The following is a 25,690-nucleotide window of genomic DNA, read 5'->3' on the forward strand; positions in this document are numbered from 1 at the left end:
TGCCTAGTAATAAATTTATTGTATTTTATTACATATTCCCCTTTTTGCACTTAATTCCAATTCCTCATATTCAAACTCTTCTTTCTGAAAGAAAATGACTTTTAACATAAAAATATAAATTCTGCATTATTAAAAGTGCATACACCTTGAATAATAAACCATACAAATAAATAATAAAAGGCATTGACACAGTCTCATGCACTTGTCCTCAAATAATTTAAAAGTTATGGTACAATGTTGGGTCCCGAGCACAGCCAGCCTGCTTCCCCCATTACTGTACAGCTCAAAAACACTGAAATAGAGGAGAATATCAAAGCATGGGGAGCCCCACGGCCCAGGTTGGTGTACAGTGACGTGACATGCAGTCGTCAGAACTGTAGATATTCCAGTGTAAAACCTGACACTGTGTCCAGAAGAGAAACTGCATTTGCACCAGGACTTAAAATTCAATTTTAACCAATGGTGAGGCACAGTTGGTGAGCAAACCTGGACAAACCAACACTTGGAAGGCCCCAGGAAGATAATCCAGCTGCTTGTAGCCTGGCTTCCCTTGTGTCACCCCCCCCCAAGGCAATGTAGCACCTAGAAATGGTTTCTTATTGCACTGCACAAATGCCACCCGCACCTAACACCGACCTCCTCGCATGGCGTTTTGTGCTGCAGGGCCTCCAGTGAACCGGGAGCGGTGTCTCCACTTAGTTTTAACCTGTGTCTTTAGAACACACTGGCTGCAGACACAGCGAGGGCTGCTGCCTTTAATGAAACAGAAGACTCCCTAAGCCTTTAGACCCAACGTAGACATGGTGCAGGTCCCGAGGTGCTCTTCTTCTACAAAACAAAGCTCCTAATAGTAAATGCTTGAGGGTGCTTTTGTGACAAGAACCATGTCGTGCTTTCAGCTCACCACAGATTAAAACTAAATTTCAGTTCTCTCCACAGATAACATCAGATACTGCCAAATTATTTCCGATTAGGAGGCAAATGATAGAGATACAGGAAAAAAGAAAAGAAACAAGAAAACTATTTGGAATGTCGTTTCCAAACCCTCTCCGTGCTGGCTGCTCACAGGGGATGGGCACAGAGCCCATGGGGAGCAGGACCTGGAGCCCACCCAACACCCTGAGCACAGAAACTCAACCAAAACCTCTGGGTTTGGGGGCTCGGGTACAGGCAGATCCTGTGCTCCCAGTGCAGAACATGTCCTTAGGGTTACATGGGAAATGCAGGCTACGGACACAGCACGGATGGGGTTTCCCTGTTAAATAAAGAGAAAACAACACGAGACAGAAAACCAGTTTGTTCTCGTTTCAGCACTCCGGATCCCTCTGACGTTGTGCTACACTCCAGCCTGCTCAGTAATGCCTGCGAAGGAAAGGATCAAAGATGTGCAAACAAAGCAGGAACCCGGGGCCATGCTCCTATGTGCCGACACCACGAACGCAAGTCAGGCTCCAGCGGCGCCCCAGAGCCCGGCACCGGCCAGGAAGCGCGGCCGGTGCCTGCAGCAGCGCTTGCATAGTCCAGTGCATGCAGTGGGAAGCGGGAGCTGCCATGCACAGCTTCGCTGCTGAGACAGGATGGGTGCTCATGCTCCAGCTTTAGTTTGGAAAGCAAAGAACCCCGCAGCTGAGGCGATGAGGGCACTTACAGTGGAACAAGTGCTCTGTAATTAAGCTGCTAATTGTCTATTCTAAGCGTCCTTTTTCTTTATTTAGCCATATTTGATAAGTTTGACAGGGTTAACAATTTATACACCCAAAGTGAGACACAGGTTACAGAGAACTGCAGGCACCAAATTGTCTATCAAACGTGATTAATACAAATAAAAGGTGCCTCTTTAACACACGTCGTTGAAAATGTGCTTATAATTTGTATACTACTAAACACTATCCAAAAGACACAGCCCAGAAAAGGGTAAAAAGAATTTCCCTCCGTGGCTCCAGCAGGAACCTGGCGCTGGGATGAAGATGCTGCTTCCCTGCACCCCCCGGGCCACTTCCAGGAACAGGAGCAAGTGTCAGACAAGGGATGCGGTTGGGATGGCAGTTACACGTGGCTGAGGAAGGTGAGCTCAACCCGAAGTTGATCAGAAACACATCACAAAGCCCTTCAGAGGGTGGCAGCCTCCTTCCCATGGAGCTCACATGCACTCCAAGCACAAGGATGCTGCTGGGCCTCCCCCTTTGAAGGCATCTTCCCACCAGCATGAGGTACCCAGCAAACCTATGCCCCCAGGTCACCAGATGGGGGTCCCAGGCTCCACCAGCCCCAAGGCAGCCACACCAGGGGCCATGCCACATGCCCTACACGGTGCATGATGGGCAGAATGGAAAATGCTGCCGGAGCCAAATGTGAGTTTTAAAGAAAAGAGGTGACCGTGTACAAGCGGCTGCTGCACAACAGCCTTGAGCCTTCGCTGCTCTAAGGATCAGTGCACAAAGCCAAGGTGATGCTGACATCTAGGACTTGGAAGATCCCTCTCTGGAGTGTTCCCTGGTACCATGCCACATACTTACATCTGGACAACACAATGCACATGGACAGGAGTTCCTGTGCATGAAAGGGCTACGAAGTAAGTCTGCTGTAAAGCAAGGAGGGAAGATTGATGATGCTTTTTCCCAGATCACTGCAATAACCTACATTCAGTTTCAGAAAGATTTACTCTACATCACTGATGGAGCCATGACTTTATCAGCAAGGAGGCTTGGCTCTACACAATGAACATCATTGCTTCCTGGACCCACACTTTTCAACTCTCCCCTGTGCAAGGCAGTGCACGCACCCACTGGAATGCGTGATACCAAAAGCAGGGATGCAGAGGGGCAGCACACGCTGTTTTCCAACCTGCTTCACTACAGGACTGACACAGCCAGAGAACAGGTCCTGCACGGGCACGCTCTGCGCTGCTTTCAACATCAGCTGCTGGAAGCCAGCACCTCCTATTCCCATTTTGTCCACACGGGAGCTCTACTGCCCGTTCTCATGCCCCAGATGCAAACAGGCTGAACTGGCACTCAGCTCAGGCCCTGGTTTGGACACAGCTTCAGATTTCCTCCAGCCCAGGCATGCAGCACAGGAGCAAAACCACCTCAACAGCCAAACACCAGCTTCCACTTCAGACTTCAGTGAGCGATGGCAGGAAAAGAAAATGTCATTTGATAAAAAGAACCTTTCACAAGTGTCCCATGGCAAAACACAGAGAACCAGGCTCTGCCCAGGAAAAGATAACCCCGAGTCTGCACCACCTACCAGAATTACATTCTTGCTACAAGAGCCTTTAGAAGAGAAGAGCCAACACAGAGCACAACCTTAATACAGATAAAACCTTACGCAAATACTCCAACATCAACATTTCAGGGAGTAATTTAAGAACTACAACGTGAAGCAAGTCTTATCTGCTCTGCTGGATGTAACAAAAAATAATCCAAGAATAATCCAAGTCACACAGTTAAGAAGCAAGTAATGCAATCTTGTTGTGCAATGTGACTGAAACAATGCCTGGGAGGAGAAATGCATCAAGAGATGCTTGTGTTCAGGTTTAAAAATACAGTCCAGGGCCCAGAGGCCAGCCCGCTGGTGAAACATGCAGGCTGCTGGCAGGCTGCTTGCATGCTGCTGGGCTGCAGGAAGGTAAGTGCTGCAGAAGGGCATGAGGACAGAGCGAGGGCTGCACTGCAGGCGGGCTCACTGTCACACACACGGCACCCCCAGGTCACTGTCACACACACGGCACCCCCAGCTCACTGTCACACACACTGCCTGTTCTCTGGGGTGCCAGCTCCCCCAAAACACTGCCGTCCAAAGCCTGCTGCAGATGTGTGGTGAGCTGAGTACAAGAAGTGATCACAGAGCAGCAAGGTGCCCAGCAGACCTCGGTGAAAGGCTTCTCGGGCTCCGCAGCACATCAGCTCAAGGGAGGAAGTGGCACAGACTAGCTCAGTCACCGCCTGGCTGAGGGCTGTTTGCTGCACCAAGAGAAGAGATGCACAAACAGATCCGTCCCCCAGCAAAGCCGAGGGAAGCTCTGCCACAGCACACTGGATGAGAGGCAGAGCCCTCATTCAGAAGACAAGCGCGCCCAGCACACTGCCCATCGTGACCTACACAGGATTGCTGCTGAACATAAAGGAGAGGAAGCACTCTGATAAAGAAAAATAAATACACCACCCAGACAAATGGAGTTGAGGAATCCACCTTTCAGGAGGAATCATAAAGAACTTGAGGAATCTCCCCTGTAAGAAGGGCATGTAAACAAAGACGTCACCAGATGTAGTGTTCAAACCCTGATAGACTCATCCACAGGAGGCTGGGGAGTAGTTCCAAGGGACATGTGGGAGCCAGACCCACAGGGGAAGGTGAGGAGTGCGCAAGGGCAGGGACACAGCAGCACTAAGAGAGGCGAAAACTGCCCCATGGTGTTTGGTACAGCTCCTCCAACCCCACAAGAGGCTGTCTCAGTGCACGCTCAGAGAAGGCGAAGACAAGATGACACTGCTTACCTAAACATCACTGCTCCAAGTAACAGGTGCTATGCTCACACCACCACGATTTAGCATCCAAGCACTTCAGGAAATGCTTCTCAGGAGTTTGAACAGGGGTCCTACAGCATCACCCACCCCAGGGTCAGGAAGACAGCTCTCCTACGGCACTGCCACCACCTCCCATAAGTACCAGGAGCTTGCACCCAGCTGCAGCTCAGTGGTTTCTTCTGTTGCTCAGTACAGTGTTTCAGAAGAGAGAAAGTAATTCAAGAGGACAGGGTAGAGGTTGCCTCAGGTATGGACAGAGCTGAACTCTTTGCAGACATAGCAACAAAAAAGGCAGGTTACATTTCATGGAACAAAACCCACCCACTTTCAGCTGCTGGAATGCAAAATGAACTGTTACAGACACACGGACACACAGGTACCTTTCTGCAAATCCACTAATGCTAGTCCCTCCTATACTGGCTGAGTATATACCTGAGAAACAACATTAGTGTTGAAATATTGCCCTTTAGAAAGCTTGAAAACGGAAGGGAGCAGGGAGAGGGGGTCAAGAGAGAGCATAAGAAGTGGCAGCCTCTCCTTCCCAGTTTCCTTCGCATCCTCCCCAGCTCAGAACAAGGCCACACCAGCGTGGACACAGCCTGCTCAGAACAAGACCAAAGGAATATCAGTTCACAGCTCTACAAAGCACACTAGTGTCAGTACAACTGCCTTTCAGATTCCAGACCTCGAATCTGAAGGAAGTTGGTGCATTTTCTATAAAGAGACTCCTGTACAAGTGCTATGGGACAGCTGCATTCATGTTCAACAACGACTCCAGCTAGACTACTTGCATCAGTGCTGGCTGCCTGTGGCTATTTGGTTTGATGGCAGAATCAAAAGGCGCTTTAACAACTTGCAGTTAACTTCTCCTCAAAACAGATATTAGGCACATGAACAAAAAAACAAGAGCTCAATAAATTAGCTTCTCAGCAGAAGAAAAGACACCTGGATTGCAGCATTTCACTGAGGTTCCAGAGAAGGCCGTACAGACACCTGCATGCTGGAAGGTAACCTTTTCAGTGGCTTGTCAGCAGCCTGCTTGCCACTGGAAGGAGGAGACTGGACTCCGGGATCTAGCTGGGAAGACTTGGACTTGCGACTGGGTAGCAGAGAATGTTTGCTGGGGGCAGTGTCTTTAGGGACAAGTTTTTCCTTTGCAGTAAGGTTGGCATTGGTTTGGGAGGCTGGTGGGACAACGCCTTTCTCTGATTTATCTTCCAGCACGTTTTTACTGCCTGACTTGGAACTGCCACTCCCCGTCTTTTTGGAGAGCATCGTGGTCTTCCCCAGGTCTGCTGACCTCCGCGTCTCCTTCTGCCTTAAGGCCGATTTAAAGAAGGACAGCCCCTTCTCCTCTGACTTGCTGTCCCTCTTCAGGGCGGAGCGCACACCCACGTTTGGAGACCGCAGGTTGGCCATGGAGGAGCTCCGCACGTGCTTGCTGTCCACGGCGCGGCTGTCGCTCCTGGAGTGGCTGATCCGCGGGGAGCTCGTTCTCGAGCTGCTGGTAACGCTCGTCTTATCCGACCCCAGGCTTAGCTTAGAGCCCTCCCTGCTGAGGCTTCGGTCTGAAGTCCGGCTCTTCCCAGCAGAAGAGCCCTTAGTCAATGAGCCCGATGGGGTTCTCTTGGCAGCTGTGGAGGATGGAGATGAACCTGGCCTTTGCTTCTGCTGGGCCGATGGGACAGCCACCTCAAGGGGCTTCGTGCTATGGTCCCTCCTAGCCTGAGTGGGAGCGGGAGACCCATGGCGCCCGCTGGCCCTAGAGGAGTCCGTCTTACTTCTAGACCGGGACACTTTCTGGGCACTCTTTAGTGGAGGAGGAGAAGCATGAGAGACTTTGGTCTCTTGCGTAGATAAGCCTGTCCGTCCCTTCCTCAAACTTTTGTCTGGCTCAGAAACTCCCTTGGAGCTGTGAACCTTCTTAGGAGCACCATCTGCCTTCTCTGCAGCCAGCACCGTCCCACTGGGGGCTTTCACCTCCTTGACAGGAGAGCTATCCACAGAATCACTCTGATCAACAAAGGCGATTTGGTTGTTGTTATCAAAAGGGTCCAAAGCAGGGTGATTCCTGTCTGGCTGCACAGAGCTTTTGCCATACTCATCTGAAAGATCTGAGCTAGATGTCCTTACAACAGCCTCTTCCCTGAACGCCCCTTCCATGACAGCCAAAGGAGCCCTGCGAGCCGTCCTGTGCTCCCGCTGACTGCCATCGCAGGGCTCCAGGTAGCTGCTAGAGAGGTTCCTCAGGCTGCCAAAGCAGGAGGTGGAGACTTTATCGTCAGCAGCCTCCCCGATCTTCTCCAGGGTGGAAGCAGAGGTGTGCACCGGGGAGTCTCCAGAGAAGCGCGATGGTGAGTTGGAGCGCAGCTGCAGCTTCGCAGAGAGGGACCAGGAGGGCCTGACACCGTTCTCACTCACTGCCAGCGGGCTGGTGACAGACGATCGGGATGACAGGCTCTGGCGCTGCACACTTCGCACAAAGGGACGAGTCGAAAATCCTCCTGCAGAGAAAGAGACCCCTCAGTGCGAAAGCTGGGCCCTGCCTGTCCCAGCCATCCACAGACACCGCTCCCTGTGTCCAACAGCCCACCTACACCACGCTGCTTGCCTCCCCGTGCCTGCTGCAGCCACAGCTTCTTGCATGAAAGCTGAATAAGGAGTTCAACAACAGTTATTTGCTACTGGCAATCTGTAACTAAAACCCCAGGTTTTCCTCTCATCCATGAGCAGCAGGAGATCAAACACAGGTTTTGTACTTTGGAAGTTCTTGAAACTAGCCATCAATTCAAACTCAAATCAAAACTAAGATTATGCTCTCAGAAGTGCATGTATCTGTCTACAAAAGACAAGCACAAGTCCTTGAGAGGTTTCATTGACAGCATTTCCTTTCTTTGAAAGGCTCCTTAAGGTTCTGTCCTGCTCTTCTCCACCCTTTTATACCAGAGAAAAGCTCACCTGTGCCAGAATCCATCTGCCAGAACCCACAGTGCCTGCCCCCCCAGCTGCTAGAGTAACTGTCCCTCAAACTACGTATTTTGCAGCTTTTTTAACAGGGATCTTGCAGCAGAAACAGCGGCCCAGTAGCCCCCATGCACTGCAGTGCTGATACACACCATCATCTTCACTCCTTTCCCCAGTCAGCTCTACTGATTCCGAGAGCGAAGCCAGGGATGTGCGCCGCGAGGAGGCTGCCGAAGCGATGCTGGGCTGCTTGCTGCCGGGCAGGCGGCTGACCCAGTGCTCACAGAGCGAGGAGCTTGTGGAGCCTGCAAGGAACCAGGCACGGGCATCAGGCCAGAACATGGGAAACACTGGAAGGACACAGAGCTGGGTATGTACCACATGGCACCAGCTTCAACAGGCATCCAGAGTCTGGAGCCGGTTGACACAGCCACAGCATCCAGCCACTGCTGAGAGCAAGTCTCCGCTTGCATGAAATAGTGTGGCCATAAGTGAAAGACAGAATGGCACCCAGCCCAGTACACTGTGAATCAACAGCAGCAGTGCAACAGCAGGCAGGCAGAGGTGCAGTTCCGGAGCTGCCACAAAAACACAGTGCAAATCCTTTCCTTTCCAAAGACATCTGCATCCACTCCCACCTCCCCCAGGATTCAGCTGCTGCCCACCACAGACCAGCAGCTCTGCTGGAGAGAAAGTGACTGTCCCGTTTCATGTACTGGTTTTGACAAGGGCAGCTCTGAGCAGCATTGCCAATGGGGTAGAGGGGGGTTCCCTTTGACACAACTACCCTCAACAGAAGAGGTGGGAGTTTCCTGTGGCCCCTCTGCACAGCAGCAAGCTCAGAGAAGCCTCACCGAGTTCTGGGACAGAGAGCAGGGGCTTAAACCGGGCGGAAAATCCTTCAGAAGAACAAACTGTCCATGAAAGACAAACCACCACCACTCCCTGACAGTGCCTGCAGGGCTTACCTGCCACAGAGCTGTTGGCAGACCAGGATGGGATTGCTGTGCGCCTCTGGTAGAAAAGAATGTAAGCTGTTTGCTTGCAGACTTCGTTTTCAGGAAGTTGCTGAACATCACTGTCATCAAAGCAGTACCACTGACCATCAACCGAATTTTTGCAATATGCTGAGAGGAAAAACATGACTCTTAGACATTCCTCACTCCTGCTACTGTCAGGTTTCCTGTCTGATAACTTATACTTGACCCTATCTGCTATGACGGAGTTGGAGGGGAATGAAAGAAACAGATTTATTCATGCAACACATCCTCTTCCAGTCTGACTGATCAGCTCCCATTCCAGGATTTTCTTTGTCCAGCATGACTGCTCAGAACAGGACACCATTACAGACAAAAACCGACGGAAAACTGGACACGCACATTCTGGGGCTACTGTGTGGAGTCACACAAATCCTAAGACCCACCAAACAACTCTCTCTATCTCTGGCTGCTCTCGGAGCTGTTGGAACAGGCTCAGAGGAGTTCATAAACTGGCTGTGCACACAGGCAATGTGCAAACACTTCCTGGGTCTAACAGCCTGTTGCAACTATGCAAGTTCTGCTCTGAGTGGCCAGGAGCATTTCTGAAGCATGAAAGGCCAGTTACATTATTCTGAAGGAAAAAAAGGAGCTGAGAAAGAAACATACAGTACAAGATTTGGGGTTAACAGGCATTATCCCATTCCTCATATGTCATAAAAGTCACCCCTGCAGTATTACACAGCCAGCCCTTATGAGTTGGGTTAGGTCCTTTTGCCAAGAAAGATGAGGAAGTTACGGACACTCAAATGTCAATGTAAGAGTTTTCTTCCTGAAAGGATCCACCACACATGACATGCCAGGTACTTGCCTGTATAGTGTCCCCCCTGCATGGTGCCATGATGATTGCAGACAGCATACAGGTCATAGATATAGTCCTCAGGATCCCTCCCAAGACCATAGGGCCTCCTCCAGGGTGACCAGTGAGATGGCAAACTCCAGCTGCTCTGGCTGCGTTTCACAACGTGAGGAGTCATGTCCAAACCATTCAGGGGGAACTTAACCATGTTCTGAAGTTTCATCCTTCGGTCTCCTTCCTGTGTAAACAGAAGGGCATGAACTGCAGTGGCAGGAAGGCCACCATGCCTGGAGGAAACAGAAATCCAGGCCAGGAATACACAGGGCAGAAGAGGTAGTGTAGCCAGGTTCCCCTGGCTGAGCAGCAGGCCTCGAGGCATCCTTACCTGTCGAAACCTTTTGAGATGTATGATGAGAACATCCGGTAAGGTCCAGAGGCTCAGTGTGATGCTACCCTGCTGCAGTTGCTTGCAGTGTGGGCATCGCCATGCGTCATCTGGGGCAAGCTACATGGAAGAGGAAGGAGTGGGTTTTAGTTTTCACAGTCTAAGGCAGCTTTAGGCTGTCAAACATCTTTTCCCTCACTTCTGAAAGAGGAGACAAGACAGACTCCAAATTAAAGCTCAGTCATGGGTTCACCTCTAGGACCGTCCCCTTTTACAGCAGATCAGACCTCTGGCAACGAGATGTAGATCATGCAGTGGTCCAGGCAAGGGCCAGATCAGACCCACCTGCAGTCTGCTCCTGTCACATCAACCTCCTCCCACCACGAGCACAGCTAGAGGAGGAGAGCAGCCACACTCCTGGAGAAATGAGCTCAGTGGGCACTGCACTGTGTGCAGTGGTTGGGGTCCCACTCAGTGGGTTTTACCTGAGCCCACCCCAGGCCTGATCAGGCTTGGAAACACACAGCTGCTCCAAGACAGAGCAGTAAATTCCCAGGAGAAGTCACACTGTTCTAACCCTTTATCATGTGTGCCAGAAAAAGACATCGCTGGTTCACAGGGAGGAAACTGCAGAACAGAGGAGTGAGTTCTCCTATCAACATTTGGGCAAAACCCCCAGAAACAGCACCTCCCACAGCTTCCTCCTTACTGCAGAGAATCTCTGTTAGCAGGGCTGGTAACTACTGTTGTGTTACAGAACTGTTCTCTTGTCTCAACAAATCAGTGTTTGCAGAAAACAGCTCCTGTGCTGAGTGTGGGAGCTGGTGCAGCACGTGGACAAGCCAGGCCTCCCGAGTCCTGTGCTGCCCCTACCTGTTCCTCTTTGGTGTACAGTTGGAAACACTGAGATAAAGTGCAGGTCTGAGGTTGGTGATGAAGCTCTCTCTGCTGGCGGACACTGTCAGAGTCTGGAATATATTCCTCTTCAGTGTTCACAAACAAGCTGCATCAGGGAAACAACACATTTACCCACACATCCACCCAGCAGCCCCAAGTCTATGACCATGGGGTGAAGCTTGAGGGGTCTCCTGTTTGCTGAAGGGTGCATAATTCACACAGCCACACAGCATCACTCTTGAGGTGAACATGCTTCAAGGATTTCTACTTTATACTTACTAATCTTTAGTTTCTTTGTCCCATTCTACCACTAATTTCACATGAGCAGTTCCCCCCTGTCCACATGACTTCAATGCCCTGCAGAGAGGAGCAGACAGAAGTTAGACCATCTTTCAGTCTCAAGTCTACTTTATCTTTTACATGTACAACTTCTCTCCACCTGCCCCCCACCTTTCCTCCACTCCCACACAGCTCATGTTTGCAAAGGAGTACAAGGAATTCACATAACAAAGAACACGACAGAGCTGGCAAACTGCATTACCCAGTACTTTGGTGCTGGGAACAGACACTTATTTACAGCACAGACATCCACAGATTTCTAAAGAATAACAGATGCTACAAAGAAGTAAAATGGTTGGAGTAAAACTTCCATTGTGCTCTCCATTCGGAAGAGGAGACTCCAGATGGCATCACAGCCACCACTGAGAATCCTCACACAGCTTCTTGAGGACACTCAATCGCTTCCTTGCTCCTGCGGCCTGTGAAGTCCATTCCACACATCCACACCAACACCACCCCTTCCTGCATGGCTACACATGGAGTCCCCAGCTGACAAACCTCTCCCCACCCCTGAATTAGCTCACCTTTCCACCGTTGGGTGGCAGAGGGGTCGCTCCTCCTGAGGTAGCAAGTACGTTATGCCCACAACACTGACCACTCGCAAGCTGAACGGGCAAACCTGCAACAAGGAGTAGAAGTCATCTCAATGGCTCAAACCCAGTTTACCCAAGTGCAAACCTGCTCTCATCCTGGCTGAGGTGTACTTTGTCCTAGAATGTGTGTTTCATGCGAGAAAGCAAATTCACAAGGACTCAGTTATACCTAAGCAGCTATCAGAGGGGTGAGGTGCAGCAAGAGAGGCTTTGTACCCAACAGCTCCTCTACAGGGACCTGAGCAGACACCAGGTTCTCATCAGAAAAGCACCATCGCTAAGTAAATGTTTCAGCTTTTCTTTAAGGCAAACACCAGCAACCAGTGGATTCCAGTGCAGACACCAGCACTAACCTCTCAAATATTTCTTGAAGATAAGAAGGGGAAGCAATTTCTTCCCCAATCAGTCTAATCTTACTTGTCCCTTTTACAAAGCACCAAAGAGGTGGAATACCAGATCTGGATATCATTGCATAAAGAAGTATTGGGAAGCTCTCAGTTTGGTGTGTGCAGCATGATCATCACTGCAGGTAACTGGCTTCCACCCCGTCAGTCCCCATCACAGAGCTGGAAGTCTCAACCAGAGAGATTTGCCTTACCTGCAGGCAGGCTGCAGGCCGCAGGAAATACTGCATCTTCTCCAGGATTTCCTTCTGCAGAATATCCCAAGCAATTGTTTTTTCCAAATGCAACACAAAGGGCAAGCCAAACCTATGGGAAGGAGAAGCAGTTGAGGCAGGAATTAAAGGACTACTCTGTTCAGCAATCAACCCCCAGACCCCCACTCTCCTCACTCGGCACTCTTCAGATGAAGACTTCTCTCCAGGGAAGAGGCACTTAACTTTGGCATAACGCTGTCACAGCTGCCCATGCAGAGGGCCCCTTCTAACAGGCAGTCCTGCTCCCTGCTCAAGCAGGTTCAGGCTGCAGAGCTTTGTGACCTGCCTGGGATAATGTTTTGTGAAGCAAACTTGAGCAGCTGAGACAGTTCCAAGTCTGCTGTTGGTAAAAATGCCTTTGCCATGGTCATATTTCACTCCCCCCCCATTTGACTCCCAATTAGAAACTTCCACACATCACAGATATGGTCAGACGTGCTTGCTGCTCTCTGGAAGCAGACAGCTTACAGAGAGGTGGCACAGCTTCCAGCTGCTCTGCACTCGCCACTTCCCATTAACACAGGACTATTTGAAGTTCACCAAAATTAGCAATATTTTGCAGCATTCATGAATGGTTTTTCATCAACATGCTCTTTAGCACCTAATGCAAGCTAGGAACGCAAGCTGCTGCTCCTTCACCTTGTGTTTTCACCACATGGTGAGTAAGCCCCAGGTCAACTAAGGATGCAGCCAGAAGAGCAGCTCTAAGTGAAGCAGCCACTCACCTTTTGCTCTGCTGCCCAGTGCATGCTCGGTTACACACCAGCAAGACAATCTTGTCATTCGCTGCTGGTTTAAGAGAGGACTGCTCCAGTTTTCCAGACTTTGCTGCTCCTTGAGTGTAAGATACTGTTCGGGAGTGTTCAGTGCCGCATTTCAAGTTATTCAGGTTATTGTTCACATGTATTCCTGAAAAATGAGGGGGAAGGAAACGTTTATGTCATATGCCTTTAGTGTTCTGATGCCCCCCTCAGGAAACCCTTCCTGGGCTGCAGAGGAGCAGGTCAGTATGGGATCAAGACCACTTTTGCCACTTGCATGAAGGCTTCAAAGAGCAGCTACTTTTCACTGTGACTCTTTACAGAAAGAAACTGAATGCCAGTGCTCACCTAAGTGACTTTCCACAGCACTTTGTATGTACAAGCGCTCACGGCTTTGCCTGTAAGAAAAGCTGAAGTGACACAGACCCTGCTTATGATTTCCAATAATAAAATTTGCCTTTGATTATGCTCCATCCACCCAGGATGCAATTACTCCCTTTCAGAAGGGGATGCAGAGAAGCTGAGGCTTCTGAGCTTTGAAAGAGAAAGTGTTTGCTCATTCCTGAGCCTGTTTATTCATGACTGGCAATCTGATTTTAAATAACACAAACTCAATGGCTTCAGCTGGTCTCTAGCAGGTCTTTAAATTAAGCCTGACAACAGATTTCACATTAAAGCAGCCTGGCATGCAGAATCAGCCTGGGAAGCTGTAGAAAGGAATGTACATGGCTTCTTGATAACCTCCCAGCTGACAACACCATGAAGTCCGCTGGAATGAAGCTGGACAAAGAGATGAAATCAATACACCAGAACATCAACTACTTGTGGGGGTTCTATTCTCAAGTATATCGTTTTCCAAAACAAGCCTCTCTCACGCACACCTGAGGCAAGCATCAAACAGAGCTATGGACTTACCTCTCTGACTGAGGATACCCTCAGGCCTAAATATCTCTGGGGTCTCAAAGGCAAAAATGCAGTCGCTTTCATGAATGGTGTCCAGGTCATCAGTGTCGCAGAAGGAACGGTGAAACCCATCATAGTACATCTCTGTCAGCACAATCTAGAGCCAGCAGAAGCAAACCAGAACCATCAAACCACCCCTGCCTGGTTCAACTGAGCTGCCCCATCCCTGCTAAGGGATGGCACTCCTCAAAACTTCCTGGCACCGGCCAGGAACAAGGAACAGGGAAAAAGACTGACACAAATGAGAAGCTGGGGTAAGGGCAGCACATGGAGAGGTTTTTTTTCAGTGGGATCAGATAGCTTTCCTGAAGCTCTTCCTACAGAGGAATTCACCATAGATGCCCGACGGTTCCCTCACTGACAGCATGCATGAATACCCGTGTGATCAGGAATGTCTGCACACTCCACTGACGTGGAGTGCTGGCAATCCCAACGTCACTAGGTTTCAAGAAACCCATGCACAGGGAAAAGCATGATCCAGGTTACCACCACCCTGCTTCACGGATGGAATTTCAATTCCTACATCCCCAACGTGGTACAAAAGCCCTTCCCTCCCTCCTGTTGAAGGGAGGGCACCCAGTGACAGGCCCAGCCCGTTACCTGTTCTGTTGGTATCTTGGTTTCTGAGGACACAGCTTCCCGCAGCCTGGCCACCGTCCCCACCACTGGCACAGCCACACCAATGCGCATGCAGTGAGAGCACTTGCCCTGGTACACTACGGTCACGTAGAGCGGCCTGCGGAGAGCAGGGAGGCACTCACACCCTGCAGCTTTGCTCGGCATCTTTATCTTCGCTCTGAACTTATCTGGATTTTTTTTCCCCTCCCTGAAGCTTTTTCCTTTACCAGCAACTGCTGCCTTGCAAAAAGAGCATAAGCACTTTGCAGGAAAACTTTTCACTTCACTTTTTGACACTGGAGTCATCAGTGAGGCTGTTCCAAGGAAAGTTAAAGAAAAGTGTTTCATCCTTTTCCCCTTCTTAATTTTAAAATGCTATAAATAAAGTCAAAAGCAGAATGTTTGGTTACGGGAATCAAAGATTTTTTCTCCCCAAAATTAATTCTATAGGAAGCTAAGGGGGAGGGAGGGAGGACCATTCTGAAACAAGTAGGAGGCTTAATTTTCCAATTCACCTGCAAAGCTAAAGAATTAAAGCCCCATATGGTCCTATCCATCTTTTTTAAAGACTTACTGCAGAGATTTTTGCTGACACCTCTCTTCCTTCAGTAGGAAATTAAACACCCCTATGTGCACGGGAAACAGCCAACTCGATAGTTACATACCGTGTATGAGGCAAAGGAATTGGCAGAGAGATGCAGAGGAAAGGGTCAAAGGTGTTGCTCTGCTTCTGGCAATGAGGGCACGTCAGAGAGGACCTGGTGCGAACATCAGTAACAGGGCAGAGTTATTCCTCATTTCATCCGAACAGATAAATCACCAAAGCACAAGCAACAGCCTTCCCATGCCAACCTGGCTGCCCCTCTCTACTCCTCCTCCTCTCCACAAAGCACTCTTCACAGACAGAGCTGCTGTAAGTGATGGGCTGCTGGTTCCTAGGTCCTTTTTGATTAATTAGGTTCCAAGTCCATTACAGGGTTTGCCAGGAAAGACTTCCCCCCCACTCACAGCCTTTTAACAAACAGCACTGCAAAATTAACAATGCACCACCAGTTGCCCCAGCATGGAAGGCCGGGAAAGGTTTTGGCTTTGAAAAGAGGTGAACTGAAGGGAGGGAGATGGCAGCATGAGCACCACACGTGTACAGACCTCTTCCTCTGAAGGGAAAAACTCCAGACAATCCACCTCTCACATCCAGCATTAACCTGCACTTAAACCTGGTATAAAAACACGAAGCCAGTGTAAAGTTTTCTCCTTCACAAAGGAATCCCTGGCAAATGCTGGGGAGAAAGCCCTGCAATTCCAATTTTGAGAGCACCACAGACACAAAGAACACTGAAGTCAGGCTGTTCTCTTGTATTAGTTCTGACTTGCTTTCAGGATGCACTGGGGCAGGGGAAGAAGTGGCACATGCTGTAGATTTTCACAGGATATCCCAAATTTGAAGTAATGAAATTCTCTCTCCCCTCTGGAGCAAGATCTTAGCTCAGATTTCATTCAGGAATTCACAAACAACAGTGACAACAGTCGCAACTGCACTGGGGGATCTAGTGTCAGGGCAGAATCGTACTGGGGTCACCAATACATGCCTTAATGCCTCAAAATGTACTAAGTATCATACCTGTACTGGGCTTGAAAGAGTTCCTGCACGAAAGTACTGCTGATTGGAAAGGCTGGTCCCTCGAGCAGCACATCATCCTCCAGGGGCGGCTAAAAGAGAAGGATAAACCCTAGAAGCACTGCCAGGCGTGGAGTGCTGGATGGCTCCAGCACCCCTGGGCACATCTGTGCCCCTCCTGCCCAAAGCTACCCAAAAAGTGCCACCAAACGTTCAACTAAGGAGTGTGCTGTGCTCACACGGGGGTTACACAGTGTGAGGTAGCTTAGGGCAGCCCTGGGGTGAGCAGGGACCTCGCAGCAGGGCAGCTCTGGCAGCTCCTGCCCGTGGTGCCTCCCAGCTCTTGTGGAGCAGCATGGGACCCTTCCCAAGTGATTGTACTGGGGAGCACCCGCCAGGGGTTAATGAAGCAAACAGTGGTTTCACCCAAACTTTTGCTCCATCCAAACTATAAGAGTTGAGAAGCCAGCAGGGAGATGGAACTGAAAAAGGAAGCCTGTATCCAAAGTCAGAGCCAATGTCCCGTGCTGGCTCCCAGCGAAACCCCTCACCTTGAGCGGAGGCATCCCGCTGTAGTTCACCACGTTGTTCAGATCCTCGTGGACTCTGTCGAGGAGCCACAGCAGGAACTCCTGCGCGTCGTGCTGGGCGTTCCCGCGGTACTGCATGGCGTTCTTGGACACAATGTTCTGCAGAGGGAGGAGATGGGTACAGCGGGAGAGCAGCAGTGAGCGCTGCCCTCCACCGAGCCCGCACAACCGCAGAGGCAGGGCTGGCAGCACGCTTAGAGCCAGAGAGACTCAGCTCTGGAGGGACACTGCTGTCCCACACCAGCCGGGCATGGGACAGGACCTACCAGTGCGTGTCAAGCCTCTGCCCAACTGGAGCTACAGCAGCACCCGGTGCCTTGCTGGGCAGGGAAACTGCCACCAGCCTCAGTACAGAGCAGAGGGGTGAGGGCAGTGGTTGTGGAGGAACTGCACCATCGGTAAACAGCAGCATTCACAGCAAACTTGGTGCTCAACCCCTCTGAACTGAGCCCCAACCCTATCAGTGTACTGTACTGGCACACAAGCCAGGAGCGCCGAGGGGCCAGACAGGATCACACACACGGAGCCCCAGCTCCTCCACTCCTCTAATCAGACTTTGCAACAGCTTTGAGAAATGAGGCTGGGCTGCTCGCTTTATCCCTCTAGAAAATGGGGTCACCAGAAGCAGGGGGTGGAGAAAAAGACAGGAAAGGACTGATAAACATATAGTGCCTGTCCTCTGTAATCTGTGCACCTGCCTCAAGGCAGCAAAACAAGGGAAAACAGACATAATCGCTCTCCTCACGTGTGCACGAGCCCTCCTGACAGCAGCTGCCTTACCTGATCTAGCTTGTCCTTCTAGCTTGGTGACGTTAGCCAGGAGGTGCTATCACCACACTGCAAGTCCTAGGCTAGACAGAGTTGAAGATAAAAGGGGCTTTAGTGTTGCTAGGAAGAGGAGAATCTGATATTTGAAGTAAAAAAGGGGGCATTATGGGGTCTGTATGGAAACATACACCAGTAAGCACCTCAGGCACCCAGGCGAGTGTCCCTTATATCATCTCCCTCTGTGTCACCAGCACATCACTCCAGCCTAGACCTTCACTGCCTTTTACTGACGCGTGCTCCTGGCGATGTGACATCCTACATTGAGCTGCACAAGCTGAACACCCCAGAGCACAGCAAACCCCAGGGATTCACATCAACCATGTGCCTGTATCTGTGTCATTCCCATCTCCAGGATAACTGCTCTGATTTCAAGACTCCTGCGTCCTGAGTGGACCCAGAATAACGAGCTGCCTGTGGAGACAGATCACAACATCTTGGAAGTGGTTCAGGAAGCACTACAAAATATCAGATGCGATTCCCTCACAAGAGGCTCCGTTACAACAACCACTCCAGCAGCAGCAGTGTGTTCCCAGTGTCACTCACACCGCCTATCACAGCCGCTGCAAGCGGGTTTGTTAGTGCTTAAACCTCTGCATCTGCTGCTCTATGGAATGTGCACTCCGAGCTGCTGGGAGCGCAGAGCCCTGCGAGGCTGGCGAGGTGCAAAGGAGGAGCAGCAGACACACAGTGTGGAACAGGCAGTGCTGGGGAGCACGGACCAGGGCAAGAGATAAAGGAGCTGAATCAACCAGTTTAACAGTCTGAGAAGTACAGCAGGAACTCAAAGCGCAGCCCCGCTCAACTGCCTGCCTCTGCACCTAAGCACAGCCCCACAGCTTCCCTCCCCAGCCAGCCCCTCGCTTTGGGCTCTGTGAGCGCACGTGGGGTCCCATTGCTACTGAAACAGGCTGCAGATAAGGAGTTAAGAAGCAATTGGTTTAAAAACCACATCAACCCACATTAAACCCACCACATTTACCAGCCCCCCGTAGCCTTTAATCCTCTGCCCCTAATCTGCCTCTGCTGGAAGTGTAGGTGGCAAATCTGACCAGACCCCGTCCATTGCCAGAGGTATTACAAACGGGTCAGGAACAACTTCGGTGCAGCTGTTTCAGATGTGAGGCTCCAGCAATGAACACTGACCCCCCTCCCATCCCTTCCAGGAGCACACAGACAGGCACCTCCAGCCCCCTTCCTCAGCTCAGCCCTGAAGAGCATGCAGAAGGATGTGTGAGAGCCGGCACACAGGCACCCTGAATGGAAGTGGCACCACCAGTAGAGATAACAGGGGGAAAATCATCATTTCCTATTGATTGCACACACTTACCCTACCCCCTAATGCAAGCACCCAACAACCACACAAGTCCCTGCCTGTCTATAAAGCAGATTTACAGCAAAGATGCATTATCATATTTATCAGCCGCTGGAAGTTTGATAATCATTCATCCGTTGCTCTGAATAGATGCCATAAATAAATCCAAGCATAGCTGAACCTCTGGCCTCTCCTCTGCTGCTGTTATTGTTCCAGATTACAAAGACAACTCAGGGAATAATGTCAGTGTGCTGTTTTGCAGCGTGCCTCTGGTAGGAAGCAGCTGTGGGGAGGTTTTTGTACATGAGCGGATGAAGCCAGCTCATTAGAGACCTGACACAATGGCACATGTGAGCAGGAAAGAAAGGCTATTCTTCATCTTCCACCGAGCACCATCAAGTTCTGCTCAACCAGGTTATTATTTTTCTTTCTTAAACCCACAGGCACAGTTCTGTGTTTGGGCAACGTCTGCTGCAGACACCTCACGAGGAGCATTTATCTAAGTTACTCCCTGTGCTCACACACACAAACAGCAACTTCCCCTCTCTGAAGGGAGATGTTGTTTTCTGGGGAAAGCAACGCCCAGGAAACAGTTCAGATCTTCTGTCCTCCTCCAGGCCGGGGATGGGGACAAGGCCAAGGCCAGCACCAGCCCTGTGTCCACCCACCTACCTCCTGCCCAGCATTGAGGACAAGGCACTGGTCCAGCCAGGGACAGAAGAGATCTCCTCTGGCTAAGCAATACCACAGCTCAAAGGGAGTTCGGAAGGCAGCAGCTCTGTCGAAGCAGCCAGTGCAGGACACAGCACTCCTCCTTTTATCCATGGGGCATCCCAGAGATGCTGGGGCTCTGGAGGCAGAATTCCATGGGAGATAATGGCAGCTCTTTGGGAAGCCAGAACAGCTACCAAGAGCTGGGCCCTGCCTGCTGCAGGGAGGTGAAAGCACAGCTTTTATTGCTGCACTTCAGAAAGTAAAGCCAAGAGCAGCAGGCAGAGCACGGTGTGCCAGGACCACAGGGCATCCTCCAGCACCTTTAACAAGCCCGGACAAGCAGCATCACCCCACCAGCCCCTACCTGACACCCATCTCATGCTGGCAGCTACTCTCACCCTCCCAGGTGAAGCCTCAGTTAATCCTGATGAACCACCTTTCTTCAGCACATAGAGAGGGCAAAGTCTGTCAAGATGACACCTTTCAGGGCTGCTGTATGCACACACAGTGCTTGCTTCTCTGTGCAGCCACCGGCGGTGAAGAGATTGTAAAAAAACACCAGGAAAAAAGTAGGCAAAAATACCCACCCACCCCCCCCCAAAATGGACTTGCATTTCATTGATCATTAACATTAAAAAAGCCTGATGTGGAAAGGCTGCCCAAGACCTTTGTGATCCCACTGAAGAAGCACATTCCCATGATGACAAGGAGCGTCACAATAATGATGTAGAAAAGTTGTAACTCACTTCTTGTTTCAAGTGAAGTGTGTCACTTCCAAACCGCAGAGCAGCCCTAGGACAAGCCACCCCATCACAACACCGCCACTGGGAGCACCTGGACTGAACTGGAACAAGCACTTCAAGATCCCACATTACCCAGCCCCACTCAAAGCCCTTTTAGATGAACACAGGAACTGAAACACCAGAACCAAGAGACAAGGGACCAGGAGGGAAGGGCGAAGGGTCTCACACTTCTTTCCTGTCCCAGTCCTCCATCTCTATGTAATGGGAGGATTGTCTGCTCTCCACTGAAGTATTTTAGGAATAAGCAGTTAACTGTCCAGAATAAAATCACTGATTGCTGTGCTAGGCAGAAAGCAAGATAACAAATATGACCTGGGGGATCCCATTTCACTTATAACTGGCCCCATTAGCAAAGCATGAGAGCTCTAGCAAGTGGAAGAGCTCGTGGTCAAAGCTCCAGGAGCAAGACCAAAAGCTTCCAACACCCAAACCGCATCAAGCGGCCCCACACTGAGAACTGCTGTCATTTAAGCTAGAACAGAGGGCACAGACACTGAGCACGTCAACACTTTGGAGTTCCCCCATAATGCAGAGGAGTTATTTATTAATTCACAAAGTGACTAACTCAGCCGACAGACTGCTTGTCCCAAGTGCAGCGTTTGCTCTTAGTGCATTTCCAACACACCAGCACCTTCAAACTGGAAGAATTACACATAGCTACTGTGAAACCCTACACTAAACAAGGGTTTAAATATAAATAAATAAAGCTGGAAGCCTGGCACAATCGTGAACCTGGCACAGTAATTGCTGCTCTACCGACAGGATTCATTCTGGGTTCAGATGTAATTCTGATAATCCGACTCAATCGGTTGGTTTGGTTTTGCTGTATTTGCTCTACACACTGTAGGTCACAAAAATAAGGCACTCTTCATCTTGCAGGACAAAAAAATGCCATCAACAGTTGTAGCACACAAAGGGTCTTGTTAAACGTTGACATGCTTCAGTGTGCAACTGGCTGCGCTGCAAGAAAGCCTCAAAACAGCAAACAGCCTCATCACCCCCAGGAGAGCAGCGCTCCAAGGCAGGGAAAGGCCCGCAGGAGCTGGGGAAGTACACAGAGCTTTTCAAGCCCAATTAGTTGAAATAAAACCCTTTCTCCCCCCAGACCCCCTCTGTCACCTCCAGACCCCCAGAGCAGCTCCCCGTGACAAAGGACACTCTGTCCTCACTGTCTGACACTCCGGGAGCTTCGCAGGCAGAGCGGGACAGCTCCCTGGAAAAAAACAAGCCCAAAGCACAGCTACGCTCATACAATAGATGTTTATCACCATTGTCACCCCATCACAAAGGGGAAAGAGGAAGCACAAGCTGCAATATTGGCCCTTGTTATGAAAGCAGCAGCTTTGTTTGGGCAGGAAAATAAAACCCACTGAGCAATTGAAAGGATTGTTAAAACAAACTGCAAAGGAGCACAGGACCAACAGGAAAGTCACCCAAAGCCGAGATATAAACCACCATCCATCACCTCCACCATGGGGCTCCTGCGCTGTCCTGCCAGGCTCCCTCTGCTCCCAGCCCTGCTTCTCAAGGATCCAAACCTCCCCATCCCACTCCACTCCTTCCCTAACCTCTTCCAACACCAGGTTTAAAACAAACACTGGCAGAGATCCTTTGGTTTCACGTGGATCTGACCGGAGATGGTGTGCTGGCTGCTGCCTGGGTGAGCACTTCACCTCCCCTCCCCGTGCATTAGCTCGCCCTCAGCCCTGCCATTACAAGACAAACCATTTTATCGAAACCACTCGTTTGAACTGCCCTTTCCTCATTTCCAGCAGCAGCAACAGCAGCACTATGTGATCCATGAACCTGTGGGATGGCTTATCTCTTGGAGACCAACCTAAAAAGGCACAAAATACTACCAAGGAAAATCAGCTGAGGGTAAAGAGCACCTCAAACCTCACCCCCTCAAAGGCCTCTGTCCACAAGGACTCAGACACTCACTTAGTAATGAATTTCCTCTGCCCCAGGAGAAAAGCCTATAGGTATAAGAACAAGCAAGAGGATAAGTATTATCCTTTATCCTAAAAGACGCTTAGCGCCTGCAGATAAGTACTTAGGAATTAGAAAGTGTCTTTGCCCTGTATATCCAGTGACAAAAGAGGAAGGAAAAGAAAAAAACAGCCCAATGCACACGGATTTCTGCACATGCTGGCTAAAGAGCTTTCTGACTACCAAATAACTGCTACTGTCAATAGCTGCTTGTGCTGGAGTGAAAGTGCAGAAGGACTGTTCTGAAAACACTTTTCACCCTTACAAATAACGAGGGCAATGGAGGTGGGGAGCCTTCCACCATCTATCCAAAATAAGCCTGGGGGGATGCTCTTGTTGTGGGGAGAAGCAGCAGTTTGCAGAGTGAAAGCGCCAATTTTCACCGCTCTCAAATCTGAGCCTGTTATTTACATCTTCAAATTAACTGTGAAATCTGCTGCTGAAAACAAATTTAATTAAGAACATTGAATTTAATAGCAGGTTCAGGCTACTTAACTGGCTTTAGAGGCGCTAATTTACTATTAAAAGTAATTGACCCCATAAGGAGTCAAGTGCTTGACATAATGACAAAGTCCTCCCGAGCAGGACAGGGGCTGTTGACATTGTGCAGCACAGACCAGGACCTACTGAGACTAGATCCCCTGCAGCAAGATGCTTTTTAACAACCTCCAGGGACCTGGCAGGGAGAAGACTGATGGGCTCCACAAGAAGTAGAAAAGCATTTGCTTACTGTTAGTGATGCCTGCAAGCGGGCAAACCAAGTTCCACTATGAAAAAAAAACAACCTTGGAACATGGCCTTAATTTAATGTACAGACCTGCTTCTCTTCTTCCTGTCACTCTTATCTGAACACCTCTATGGCAGGCCTGCATGAACAGCGAGTCCTGGCCTAGAAAGTGGTCTGCTTTCCCTTTGGATTTTATCAGCTACACTGGCAAAAGGTAATTCTGCTTTCACAACCTTTTATTCCTGCTATTACTGAGGAGAAATCCACCGCTCCTCCTCCTGCCAGCGCAACTCCAGAGCACTGAGGGATTACAGCAAAGGTGAGTGCCCCGTGGTGCTGCCAGGACTGAAACTGCAGCCGAGAGGATTGCCTGCCCAAGTGCCCCTCCAGCAACGAGAGCCCAAAACCACCAGCGTCACACAAGGTCCCTTTGCTCCAAAGGCAAACAGCTCTCCAGGGAATACCCCACCATAAGGGTGGATGCAACTGCCTGGAAACACAAGGGAGAAAAAAAGGGAGGTGCCGGCTGTGCGTCAACTCAAGTGACTGAGGGTGCCAAAGCCTATTGGCACCCCAGGGTTGCCTCTCGGGCACCCAACCATCCAACAGAGACAGGGAGGAAGAGCAGACTCCAATACCCACTGTCCCTACCTGCTGTTTGCACCCCACCTGACCTGAATGCAGAGCCCCAGCACGTGTGAGCTACGTTCTTGTGGTATTTTCATGCATCTGCACATCCCCTCTCCAGCTCACTCTACAGGAGGAATTCCCCTAAAGCAAAGGTCTTTAAGTTAATGGTTTGGAAGCTACCACCTACCCTCTCGTACCTTCACACGGATGAACTGTTTTATACGCCAGGGAATAGCTGTTACAATGAAACTTCACAATGCCTGTTTTGAGAAGTGAGGCCTAGAGCGCTCTAAAAGCCGTTGTGTCCTGTCTCCATCACATCTTCCTGCACGGGCTCCAAGGGGAGACCACCATGGTGTGAAACAAGTTCGCGCCAGGAGGTGGGTATGGTGCTGTCCTGCAACACGCTCCCCAAACCAGCCCAGACTCCCAAGTGCTGTGAGTACCTCACAGCAGCCACCTCCTCCTCCTCCTGTGCACTCGCAGCTCCCGGCTCTGGCGCCTCAACAACAATTAGTTGCCTCATTTCTAACAGCGGCACTTCAAAGGTATGAAACAGCAAAATGGACACTTTCACAAGTAAAAAGCAGCAGAGCTGTGGGCCAGTGTCCAACGCCACCCCTAACAAACACCGCCTCAGTAATGAAGGCAGCAGCGGCTCTCACCCTGGGACGGTGAGAGCGGCCACCACTGCCATGGCATGGGCACACCACACTGAGCCCCAGCCAGGCTGTGCAGGGCCGGGCTCTGCTTCTCCGGAAGGATACCGGGAAGAGGGAGCAGCTCTCCAGAGGGCTTCCCACACCCAACGAACCACTGGGCCAGCGACAAGGCCCCACCACACCCTAACAACCAGAGCAGCCGCGCAGCCTGCGGCGTCGTGTGATGGGGAAACACGTTCCCTGGTGTCACCACCGGCCCCCAGCACCACACGTGGAGCCCAGCCCCGGGCCGGGCAAGGGGCACCAACGGCCTCCCCATCCCGGTGCCGCAGGGATGGCGCACTCGGGCCCGGCCGCCGCCGCGCACCCGGTCCTCCCGCCTCGAAGGGACGAGGCGGCCGCCCCCAGCTCAGCACCCCCGGGGCCCGGCCGCCGCTCACCTTGAAGTCGCGGCTGTGCTGCGGGGTGTACTCCAGCGTCCAGAGCGCCCGCACCAGCTGCGCCAGCTGCTCCGTGACCTCGCCGGGCGCGGCCGGCGGTCCGTCGGCGGCGGGGCTGGGGGCGGCGGGGGGCGGCCCTCCGCGGAACTGCTCCAGCGCCAGGAACTCGGCGAAGAGCTCGGTGTTGCTGAGGCACTGCAGGATGGCGTTCATGAAGCAGGTGTTGCCGTGGTTGCGCAGCCCCGCCACGCCGGGCACGGCCTCCGGGCCCCCGGCGGGCCGCGGCGGGGGCTCGGGGCTGCGCGGCGGGCCCGGCGGGAAGCAGCTGCCCAGGCCGCCGGCCGCCTGCGGCGGGGGCAGGCGCGGGGCGTGCGGGCCGCGGGACTCGGGCTCGCTGCTGTAGTGCGAGAGAGTGGAGAGGGTCTTCAGCACGCGGCTCATGAACCCGCCGAGCGACCGCCCGGACGGGGTCGGCGAGGCGGACGGGGCTGAGCCGCCGCCCGCCGCCCGGCCGCGGAACAGCCGCTTGCTGAAGGAGCGCTTCTCCTTGGCGCTGCCGGCCGGGCCGGGGCCGGGGCCGCTCACCCGCGACATGGCTGCGCGGCGCAGCGCGCATCCCCCCGCGCTCAGCCCGCCGGCCGCCGCATCCCGCCGCCGGGCCGCAGCCGCCGCGGCTCCGCCGCCTCACGGCGCCGCCATGCAGCGGGCGGGGCGGGGCGGGCCGTGCCCTCACGTGACCGCGCCGCCACCTTAGCGGCGGGCGGGCCGGCGGTGCCGCGCCGCCGCCATCTTTGTTGCTGGCGCGGCGGCGGGGCGGGAGCGAGCGGGGCCCTC

The 25,690-nt window shown here is 51.6% G+C and overlaps 1 protein-coding gene across 1 annotated transcript; it reads right to left on the bottom strand.

The window, feature by feature from the left end:
- On the bottom strand, positions 1-25,508 carry USP31 (ubiquitin specific peptidase 31). The gene is made up of 16 exons (XM_062614717.1): positions 24,857-25,508; positions 16,713-16,850; positions 16,165-16,253; positions 15,209-15,301; positions 14,526-14,661; positions 13,878-14,022; positions 12,927-13,110; positions 12,142-12,253; positions 11,475-11,569; positions 10,891-10,968; positions 10,588-10,717; positions 9,715-9,834; positions 9,342-9,567; positions 8,462-8,620; positions 7,646-7,798; positions 1-7,033 (listed from the first exon to the last, which is right to left on the bottom strand). The coding sequence occupies exons 1-16, from the start codon at positions 25,448-25,450 to the stop codon at positions 5,490-5,492; spliced, it is 3,996 nt and encodes a 1,331-aa protein (XP_062470701.1). The 5' UTR covers positions 25,451-25,508; the 3' UTR covers positions 1-5,489.
- Between the last annotated feature and the right edge of the window lie 182 nt (positions 25,509-25,690).

This window comes from Pezoporus occidentalis, unplaced genomic scaffold (assembly GCF_034315485.1).
Source record: "Pezoporus occidentalis ecotype Australia unplaced genomic scaffold, CSIRO_AGI_Poc_V1 ctg178, whole genome shotgun sequence".
Taxonomy (NCBI): domain Eukaryota; kingdom Metazoa; phylum Chordata; class Aves; order Psittaciformes; family Psittacidae; genus Pezoporus; species Pezoporus occidentalis.

Coding starts and splice junctions, on each gene's coding strand:
- USP31 (XM_062614717.1), bottom strand. CDS start 25,450: ATGTCGCGGGTGAGCGGCCCCGGCCCCGGCCCGGCCGGCAGCGCCAAG. Junction 16,254..16,712: donor GCGGGATGCCTCCGCTCAAG/GTGAGGGGTTTC, acceptor CTTCTCTTTTAG/CCGCCCCTGGAGGATGATGT. Junction 8,621..9,341: donor GCAGGGGGGACACTATACAG/GCAAGTACCTGG, acceptor TTTTCCTCTCAG/CATATTGCAAAAATTCGGTT.